The following is an 11,402-nucleotide window of genomic DNA, read 5'->3' on the forward strand; positions in this document are numbered from 1 at the left end:
TGGAAGGGGCACTGCGGGGCTCCTCGGGCATCGCCCCTCTTCTCCCAAGGGTGCGGGGGGGGGCGGGGTGGAGAGAGGGCAGAGGGGCTGCTGGACCCATCTCCCCGGCAGCTGATTTAGACTTAAGCATTCGGGTGTCAGACCTCGAACCAGGCTCCTTGCCCTGCCCTGGCCACAAAGCCTGAGCGCTGGGCGTTAATCCCACTCCTATGCCTGTGTTAAAGCGTAGGTCGGACGCACAGCCTGTGCCTTGTGGGCAAACAGAGGCGGGGGCGGGGGACCCCTCTGAGCCACATCCTAGGACTGTGGCCTTTCTCCCACCTCCCGCGACTTCTGGGAGGCTCAATCCAATGTCACCACTTCGGTCCGGCTTTGTGTAGATGCAGGGATGTGCCGGCTGACAGTCGGTCGCAGCGAGATGCCAGCGGCTCCATTCTGTTCCCTTATCCATTTCTGATCAAAAATAGCAGGGTATGAAACACGGCTTCTCATCCAAAACTTGCTTCCCAGGGTGGTTTTAGGCACAGGTCAGAAACATTTTTAAAAATTGAACTGATTCTTTCCCACTCTTGCTTTCCTGGACACTCAGGCACTATGAGTGAGCTGGCTTTTCCTCTTGTGTTCCCAAGTTTTTCAATATTATGTAGTTAACTTGGAACTTCCTACCCTCAATTTATTTGGAAGATTAACAGGGATATATATTCCACACTCGGCAGTTCACAGGAGGTAACTCCGCACGCTACCTTCTCCAGCTGTCAGTAGCTAATTTCCTATGTGAATACCAAGCAGTTCACTTGGAGCTGACATGAAAAGAACAGGACCTAATTTTTCTTGTCTCTTAATTGTTTCTAAACCATTGAGACATTAAGCTCTTTATGTTTTTGCCAAACGTGCCCAGGATTGGAGGGAGGGGGGAGGAAATGAACCTTTACATCATTCCATTTTAATGAATGTTCTTTTGCTTCCAAGTGGTACTAACTCAGATGTAATTACTTTATTGATAAATGGCAACTTAAACGTTTGCAGCAGTTGGGTATGCACATATAAGATGTGCATTGCTTAGTTTTGAAGCAAGTAGAAATACAGTGCTGCAACTGAGATTTTATTCTGGTGTTTGAAGCTAAAGATTGAGTTATTGCAAAGAACTAAATAGTTTTTTTTCTAATTTTAAAAGGAACCATTTACATGTGGGAGGCAGGAAGGGATATATGTATTTTTTATCACTTCTAGCTGTGGATGCAGTTGAGTGAACTGCAGGATGTGCAATAGGATGTATAATATTTATATTATTTGCAATCCTTTTTTTCCAACCTGTGCCTGAAAAAGGAGGCAAGAGGCAATAATATTTCTAGTGTAAAAACTTTGACTACAAAAAACCAAAAACAGGCAAACAAAAAACTAATTAGCAGCTGAATCATTAAAAAGGGGTGGTAGTGAGATATGAAACCTTTCACTGATCCCAGTCAAGGGGCCTGCCAGAGCACAGGCACAGTGGCAGGGTCATGTAGGTGACTTTCAATTGTTCTTGTTTAATTGCTTCTGCTTTACAAATAAGCATAAGCAGAGGTGCTGAGTATATGAGGGTTTATGGGCTCTGGCCCCCCTTGGGAAGAGGGCGGTCACCTGAAATGCAAAGAAGTTTCCACATATCCATCATCCTTGCCCCCTCCTACCCAGCGATAAAAGTTGGTGCCTATGGGGATAAGAATTCAGTCCTCTGCCCAATCTACAGCCTGTTCTAGGTTGGAAACCAAATGCATTGACATGGAATCCCTCTGAGCCAGATCCCAGGATAGTGTCATTTCTCCTACTTCAAATGACTTGTGTGATGCTAAGGCCAATTTCACCAGCTAAGGAGCTACCATTCCCTTCAACAGGTGCAATGTATAAAGCCAGTCATAACTAAATGATGACTGGCTCCATTCTACCCTCTTTCAAAAATCACAGCATTTCCTTTTGTTGGCTCCAAGATTTACTTGCTCTGAAAAAGAAAACAAAGTTAACAATAAAGCTAGTAAGATTAGGAGCATTTAGAACTGTGGAGAGAATAAGAATAGGACAGCAAGAAAAAATAATGGATAGAGAAAAATTCCTTACCAGCAAAGGTGCAGTTAGGTCTTTTCGCACCCTGGGCCAAAAAGGGTGAGTGGGATGGTTAGACTGAATGCTGGAGAACAGAGTTGATGGAGGAGGGGGGCAGGCTTTTCCAGAGACATACCTGGCAGGTGGCTGCAGGTTCCAGACATAGGAGCAGGGGTATGACTTCCCTCATCAGCCTCACTCTGCAACCACTATGAAGTTAACTTTTTTTTTTTTTTGGTCCCATAACAAAACTAATTTCAGTGTGAGCATATATGCAGTCAGTATCTCTAATATGGGACCAAATGACTAGGCTTGGCCACAATCAGATGATGCAGAGTGTGTTGGCAGTGACATGTTCCCCAAAACTCCAGGAAAGGTATGGAGTGACTGGTCGGCTGCTGTATCAGCTTAAGGTTTAGCAGCTGATGAGTCTCATTAGGCATTCCATGGTCAGACTGACATTATCACTCCTCTTCGGTGAGATGCTGCAGAACCTACCATGAACCTGTGTCACAGGGTGTTATGAATATTTCCTATCTCATACCTGATGTCACAGAACATAAATGTCAAGTGTGCTGCAGTGTGATATGCAGAGCATGGCTCAGGATGGTTTCTACCTCCTTCACCTTAAGGCACATAAAGAATTCTGTGTGGTGTTTATGTAGTTTCCCTCTTCCCTCCCCTTCTTTCTTGCCCAGCTGTATTAAGGGCTCAGGGAATTCCCATTTTTAAGATACAGAGTAGTGAGAATTTTCTTCCTAACTACTCTCCTGAATAAAGATATGGGGCCAGATCCCACTTTACTTGTTAGATGAATACGTAGATTTGCATGTTTATGTGAGATCTTGGTCCACTTCGAGTCTCTGAGAAACTGTTAATACGAAAGGTGTGTGGATCCTCCTCTGCCTTGCTGCTTTTTTGTGATCTAGTCTTAAAGATAAGATGTATATAGGCTGGAAAAATAGATACATTAATGGATTTGCAGGAATTCAAACAGGATGGAATATGATTGTGCTTAGATGTCAAAGTCTTATGCATCTAATAGGTAGAATAAGATCTAGCCCATTGGGTCCCCTAAGGAAAGTCAAGAACCATTATTCCATCTCCCCCACACTCAGACCACAATATGCTGGCAAGCACAACTAGTCAGGTCCACTGGAATAGGTGTGTGGAATAAGAGCAAGTGAGAACAAAGTTGCCAACTGTCTAGCATAGGGGTTGTCAACTGGGGGTACATGTACCCCCAGGGGTACTTAGAAAGGATATGGGGGTATGTGTGGATGAGCGGGGACGGAGTGCGCTCTGGGGCACGGCAGTGGCGTCTCCCCTGGCACCTTCCCATATTTTGCTTCTTACCCAGGGGAGGGGGAAGGGTGTGCCGGGTGCTGCCAGCCCCATTTAGCACACTGCAGTATCTCCCCATCCCACACTTCAGCTTGCTCTCTGTGCCCACTCCCAGGAGCAGGGCAGAGGGCAGCGGTGCCCCTCTGCAGGCCTCACATGCACTGCCCAGCTGGGCTTGCACACGATGGCTGCCGTTGCCTCATGCCACCGCTGCCATGCCCTGTGCTGCTTTCCTGCGGCTGGTCACGTGTGGCTCCGCAGGCCGCTGATGCACCTTGCACCTCGTGTGCCGCCCTTCAGTAGCTTGCAGAGCCACGTGCGACTGGCCATGGGAAGGTGGTGCAACAGTGGTGGTGTGGGGCGGTGGCGGCTGCCGCTTGTGAGCCCCACCCCCACCAGTCATCCGGGCAGTGCATGTGGCCTGCAGAGGGGCACTGCTGCCCTCACCCCCGCCCCCGGCCCTGCTCCTAGGAGCAGGCACAGAGACACACTCCTACCCCACATTCTCAATCTGGCCCCCCAGCCCCTTCCCTCTCCCAGCCCCTTCCCTCTGGTGCAGTAGGGCAGCAGAACGGGTGCCATGTGCAGTGTGTTTCAGACCCTGTGGTGCTGCATGCAGGTCAGCTACAGACCCAGGGGCAGCACTGGGGGCTGGATAGTGGGGTTCTCTGGGTTGGATTTGGCTTGTAGACTGGATCTTTGATACTTGTGCAGTAGGGGATAGAATCAGTTTCCCTGAGCCCTGGAACAGCTCCAACATGATACATCTAGGTTGGAGATCAGGCCACTTTAGCAGAAAAAAAGAATCCCAAGTTCAAGTCGTTGCTTTGCTTTGCTCAAGTCCTTCTTAAGTATGGGGTTTAATCTGAGTTTCCCTACGTACTTGTGGCAGGGGTCCCCTTTCCCCACAACCTGTTTTTTGTGAAAAATATTTGAAAGCATGTGGTTCGTGCCTAATGAAAAGCTTATAAGGAACTGCAGTATTTTTTAAATCATGGCAATTTTCATAAGATTTTCCCACAACCTGTACTTCCTGATAGCCTTACACACCATATAGCCCATTCTGATTCAGGGCCCAATACCACACTGCTTACAGTACTCTTGTGAAATTTGTGGGAGCTTTGCCTGAGTAAACAGGTCATAAATTTATCTCTGAGTTTTGTGCAGTGCCACACGAGGACACAATATTAATAATGAAGCCACCACACAAAATTAGCACATTTCAGTCACCATTTTTTCACCAATGGATCCAATAACTTGCTAAGAGGATATCTGAAAAATAGTTCATTTAAGGAAAAAAGAGTTAAGAAAACTACATGGAAACTTACATCCTGGGTGTGTGTTTTATGAAATAATCTATCTATAGAGCAATCTCATTTGTTTCACATGGTGCAATGTGGACAATGTCATATAAGGCATGCATTTCAGAAGTGACAGTCCTTATAGTATTATGCATTTTTTTCTTTATATCGTAATAAATGGATGTCAGCTCCTCAGAACTTTTCATATATGAGGGCAGTATTGTTCATTACCTAATAGGATTATTTTGAATGCACAAAACATATTTAAAAACAAAAAACCAAAACAGAAGTAGGTCATGTTTGGAATGCTGCTGAACATATATAACGTGGCTGAAACATATTCATTTCTCTCAGTAATTTATTTTTCCTCCTCTGTTTAAAATGTGTGACTTTAAGTTGTTCTGACTGTTTATTGGAAACATCAATTGGTGCATAGTTCAGTTAACCACTTTCCTACAGCTTGCAATCCAAATACGTTTTTAACATGTTAGGAAATAGCATATTTATTTCATTCATCAATAGAAACTGAAGAATTCCTGGCTTCTTCCTCTTTGATTGTTTTTTATTGTATTTTTCCTATTAGCTAGGTGGTAGGAAGGAAATTTAAAACTGTATTTAACAAAATAGTCATAGGTAACAAATGTTAACTGTTCAAGACAAACAAAAGTCATATTTGGTTAAATATTCATTACCCTTTTAAAGGAACCTTAATACATCTGCATTTTTATAGTGCCTCTCAACATAGTAGGTAGGCAGGCACTATTCAGGTAAATTAGAAGGTACTCCTAGTACCTTCTGCTCTTTTCCCCTCTTGGTTTAAATGATACATGCATTAATTTCTAAATTCTGTATTAGAAAACAGCCTAATGCCATGTTCCCCAAACTATGGTTCACTCCCCTTGCATGTCTGGGGAGGGATGTAAGTGAATCACAGTTGTAAGAACCAGTGCACCCCTGTTTCAGTCATCATTGCTTCCCCTGGCACATATTCCCACTGATTCTCCCCAGCCCCCGCCCCCCCTTCAATCTGTTGTTACCAGGGAAGAAATCAGAAGCAGAGGAAGTGGAAACTGAAAAAGTGGGGTGCAAAAGTAGCCAACTTCTAATAGAGAGGGGCACAAACCCACAAGGTTTGGGAAATGCTGCCCTAGCTGGATGATTTTTTTTGTACACGGAACTGAGCTTAGAATTTATTTGGCCTACTGAACTTGGTAAAACATTGGTCAAGTACAGTTATTCATTCAACAGAATCCACGGATATTCCAAGTCATGGTACTGCTAATTGAAACTATTTTGTAGTTGAGTGAGTTATTTATTTCTTGCTGTGACACTAGCCTCTATTATTTTGCAAGCATGCTTTGACCTTTAGTAACAAACGAATCTCAGCCATGTTGTTTATAGCATAGGCTAACTATTTTTGTTGAGGTGAATATTTACTATTTCTCCTATGAAACTTAGACATAAATAAAGCTTAAAGAACCCGTGGATAAATATGTTCATGGTTCAGCACCTTAATGTGCTAATTAGCTACTAACAGAGCCAGTACATTGACCTGTCAAAAATAATGGCTTCCTCGGCCAGTTTTCATCTTCTGCTATACCAAAATGGTATGGCAAATATATTTCCAAAGCAAAGAAAGTAGAAGTAAGTTCTGATATTCATGTTGCTAAAATTAAAAAAGGAAATAGCTTATTATAGACTTAGAAATCAAGAGTCAAATTTTGGCATCCTTCCTTATTAAAACTTCCCTCCTCTTGACTCAGCTAGGAGGTTTATCTGAGTAAAGATTGAGCAGAGGTGCAGCTTTTGTCCTAGAAATAGAAAGATCACTATGGGCATGTCTACACATGCTTTTACATGTGCCTAATGCACATTAACCTAATGCACATTAAGGCAATTTAGGCACATGTCTACATACGCACTCACTAACACGCATTACTGCAGGTGTGTGGACTGATTTGGGACTAAAGCTAGTCCCAAGTCAATGGACACACACCACATTAATGCACATTAGTGCGTTTATGCATTCACTAATGCCATTTAGTGCATAAATTTGATATCTTTATGCAGGTATCAAATTTAGGCTCAAATACCTTAAATCATCATTTTTAGGGGGCATTAATGGTGTGCATGTGTATTTGCGTGCCCTTAATGTGCCTTAAATTGGGCTAATGCAGATTAAATGTGCACGTATAGACATGCCCTATTACTGTAACAGGAACTGAGTCAGTTGAGGACTATAATTCTGGAGGCTATAATTCTGAAGTTTCAGTTTATTCTAATCACCTGTGAAGTCAGTTTCATTATACAGGCAGTCCTGGAATTGAGCAAACCTTTTACAGTTCATGAGTGTATTATCTAGAAATTATTCACTGGTAAGCATACCCAAACTTTTGTCTTCAAATTAATGATTCATTGGGCCCGGAGAGTGCAGTAGGAACCACGATGGTGCTCACCTGGGCAGGTGGAGTCTTGCTCCCTAGTTTGTTTCTGTATTTTATCCAATAGCCATTTTCAGTGAAATGCAGAAAGTCTAGAAAACAACCCAGGACTCTCCATCCTAGGTGAGTGCCTTAACCAGCAAGCTCCCTAGGTCGCTCTTGGCCCAATTTATCCTCAGTTTTTTCTGCACAGTAGCATAGTATTAACAGGAGGGATGAAGAATGCCTCCAACTCAGAACAGCTTCTAACCTAGTGGGTAGAATACTGTCCTAGGCAGTAGGAGTTGTGGATTTTAATCTCCTCAGGCTGAGAAGGGCACTAAAACCAGTTCTCTTGCATTCTCAACAAGTGCTCTGACAGCTAAGCTACTATATAAAATGTAGATCATGTTGGTCCCTCTTCTTCCAGGCATGATTTAAAAGAGTGAGTGCTGCTCAGACCTACAAAAGCAAGAGTGTAGACACACACCTTCGAGAGAGTACTAGGTTGTGGATGCCAAGTGGAACAAGACATCTCCCTGTCATCCGAGATCAGTTGCCTGAATTCCAGAGTGCTTTCCGTTGTCTCATTTTAGGTAGCTCCCTGTTCAGTATGCTGGCCATGTTGGGTCCCATTTGGAGGCACCTAGCACTCTCTGTATATATGCAGTCTATACAAAGCCTAAGTAGCTAACACAGGGTTATGAATTCCATGCTGGAGTGCTGCAGTTCTTAAATTTAAGGTGCACAAGTCCTTAAAGTTGTACTTTTCATTTCCATTTAGGTTATTCCCAAACACAGAGAAATAAAGGCCCTTTTGGGCTCTTTTTACAGTGCTTCAGCACTGACTGAACTGGAAACATTTTTCCTCTACATGGAGTTGTGTATGGGAATTTAATTGCAGTTCACCTTGTCTTCATTTTATTTATGTACCTTACCAGAATTAAACTCCTTGCCATAGATGGTGACTTTGAGCCAAGTGTTCCTCTTCTGCTGCAGATAGAGAAAAATTGAATGATGGGAAGTTATGGTACTCTGGCTTCTGAATCAGCTGTCTTGCTGGAGAAGAGGGAAGTCTGGAGTCCACCACAGAGGGGCTGGCTCTCTCTGCAGATGTTACAGCCCCTGCAGTATTGGCAACCAGTTGTTTCACTTATCCTCAAGCTTCACAAGGTTTTAGAGAACATCTCCTCTTCCCCTTCATGAAGCAATAAATGTTTTCCCCAAAAGGTTTCTTTTTAGGGTAGACAAAAGAATATAGGCCTTGTTTTCGGAAGACCTTGTTCTATATTAATACACATTATGTTCTGCACAACACAGGCAAACTAAACCAAATTTAATTTGCATTCAAATAGCTAGAATATTTTTCCAGCTCATGGCTCTTTCCTGGTAATATTGGTGTATCAACTCTGATGGCAAGCTAAAGTGTCTCAGCTATGCTTTTGTACTGATTTTTTTCTACCAAGTCCTTAGCTATGTGTATAAATATGGCTGTAGAAATCCTACGGTGTGATTGCACATATGTAAGTAATGCATCATCAGCTATAGTCATTCAGTTTAATATTTTGAGCTTTAAGCAGAGAGATAACAGGAGCACTGTAAAAACAGATGTCACAAGTTAATAGAATCCTGGTTGACGGTGTTGAAGAATAGATGGTACAGGTGCTGCGTGATGAAAATTGTTTCTCGTTTTGCTCTGTTGTGGTATCCTTAATCATTATTGTTTTAAAACATTTTGATTAATTTGTTTTCCACTGAGTATCTACTTTTTCCTCTTTGTTAGGTCTATTACTCAAAATAACTAACAGTGGGAGGGAATGAGTAAAATAGAGCATGGCGTTCCAATTGTGGTACAGCCAGAAAATGGCTCAGTAGAGATCAAAGTGAAATGAATGAATAAAGTAATGGAAGCACCTTTTCATTTAACATATAACAAACAAGTCATGAAGAGTAATCTTTTATGGTAATAACTCAGCTTTGAAAGATTGCATCATTTCACCCATAAGCCTTGCTGCTGTTATCACAGGATTTTACTTTCGGAAGATGGAAAGTGCCAAGTATTCAGTATTTCTTGTTCAAGGACACTACTCTTGAGTGTCCTCAACACCTGTGCAAGAAAATTACTTGTTGAATCAAAGCCTTATGTTTATTTTTAAGCATGTGAGTACTTCTGTTCAAGTCAACAGGATGTCCATGTGCTTCAGTTTAGACACATATTTTCTGGTGTCCAAGATACATCAGTGTATAAGTGAGGCCACCCACCAAAAGATAAATTTGTGCCTTCATGCTCCCACACACCCACCTGAGGGAAGGATGGCAGTATCTTCCTGCCCACCCAACCACCAACCTGGTCCTGGACTGTTCAGGTTTTTCTTCAAGATGCCTGTGTCTAATTTCAGTAATCTATTCTTTTTTCTAAGAGCTCCTTTTTGCAAGGAAAACATGTCTTATCTACTGGAAAATATAATGTGTATGGAATCAGGACCTTAAAGCCTAATCAAAAGCCCACTGAAATAAATAAGAGTGTTTCCATTTAATTCAATAGAATCAGGAGTAACAGGGATGAAGGAGCTGATCACTTGGTATGGAGCATGGTCCTGCTTGTGGGTTACTCCTGTGCACCTTGGGTGGAATCAAAGAGCCTACAATGAAAGCTGTTAGTTAATGCTATTCTAATATCAGCATTCAACATTGTGATTACAGGTTATATACAAGCCTGCAGAGGACTCATGATAGCTGCTGTCAGTCTTGGATTCTTTGGTTCCATATTTGGACTGGTTGGGATGAAGTGTACAAAAGTCGGAGGCTCAGATCAGACTAAAGCTAAAATAGCTTGTTTAGCTGGGCTGATTTTCATACTTTCTGGTAAATATGAAACTATAACTATAAATCTGCATGTCTGAAACCTTATCAGATCTGATTCTATTTCCAGTTAAATCAATAGCACAACTCCCTCTGATTTAACTGCCAGCAGGTTCAGGCTGCAAAGTAATATACTGATACCCATGAATGACTTGTTCATTTGATGTGTTTTAGGACTGTGCTCTATGACTGGTTGTTCCCTGTATGCAAACAGAATCACATCGGAATTCTTTGATCCTACTTTTACTGCACAAAAGTAAGTACTTTTACGCCCATTAATTTTTCAAACAAATTAGATTGTAGATTGGATAGAATACATACTGAAGTAAATTTGTAAAGGAACTGGATGCTCCAGACCAGGGCTGTCACACTTACCTGTGGCCAGATCCACAGGGCCAGTGGCTGCAACAGTGCCAAATTCAGTAGTGGCAGCAGCAAGGGTCCAGGGGTCCAAGGTCTGATGGTAGGGCCAATGATCATGCCCAGTAGGGTTCAGGGACCTGGAATTCTGCAGCAGGCAATGCCTTCAATTTCCAGTAGTCCAGCAGGCAGGATACAATGTCTCTGTGGGCTGTATCTGGCCTCCAGACCAGGTGTTTGACTCCCCTTCTCTGGACAAGAGACAAATATGAGGTCTGTAATTATGTTTCACTATATTATTCAAACTTAAACTACCAAGTTGTACATACTTCAGGAATTTCATGAACTAACAAAAGCAATTACTTCTGACAAAAATCTTTGCAAATTACTTATAAAGTAACTAATATTTAATCTCCATGTAAAGGCATAATGTTTTGTGTACTAAAACAATTGCAGAGGATAAATTCAATTGAGCTAAGCTGATTTTTAGGTCTACATTTGTCACTGATTCAGTTGTCATTTATTCCACCTTAGCACACCTGCCAACACACAAACCAGTTGCTCCATACAGAAGAATAATCCAAAATAAAGTTTGAACTTCAGATTTTAATTATAGGGAACTGTACTTCAAGCAATACATTTGTTTCATGTAATGAAAGGCATAGCATGCCTCTTCCTCTGCAACAGTTTAAGTGAGGTGGCTTTGGAGACAAGTTTTTACCTACTTCTCTCTGCTGTATATTGATTATACCCTCCCAGGACAGAGAGGTGGATATAAAGCCCAGAGGAAGGTAATCCCCAGGAGGGTCAAAGGGGGCAGGAGAGCATATAAGCCTCCATGGCTCACTAAAAACATCCGGGAATGTCTCCTTGCCAAAAAGGAGGCTTACTCCCAATGGAAAGGAGGGGTCATCACTAAGGAGGACTATTCAGCAGTTGCTCGGGGATGTAGGGGGATGGTTAGGAAGGCCAAGGCAGAGATGGAACAGGGGCTGGCTTCCCGGATTAAGGACAACAAGAAGTCCTTTTTTAA

General features: G+C 42.5%; 1 protein-coding gene across 1 annotated transcript in view; it reads left to right on the forward strand.

The window, feature by feature from the left end:
- Nucleotides 1-11,402, forward strand: part of CLDN10 (claudin 10) — a 131,187-nt gene that overhangs the window by 109,705 nt on the left and 10,080 nt on the right. The window contains exons 2-3 of the mRNA XM_019524763.1: nt 9,851-10,012; nt 10,184-10,265. Of these exons, the coding sequence (XP_019380308.1) occupies nt 9,851-10,012; nt 10,184-10,265 (244 nt within the window). The remainder of the gene's footprint in view (nt 1-9,850; nt 10,013-10,183; nt 10,266-11,402) is intronic.

The sequence above is a fragment of the Gavialis gangeticus genome, unplaced genomic scaffold (assembly GCF_001723915.1).
Source record: "Gavialis gangeticus isolate Ggan-Ray unplaced genomic scaffold, GavGan_comp1, whole genome shotgun sequence".
NCBI lineage: Eukaryota > Metazoa > Chordata > Crocodylia > Gavialidae > Gavialis > Gavialis gangeticus.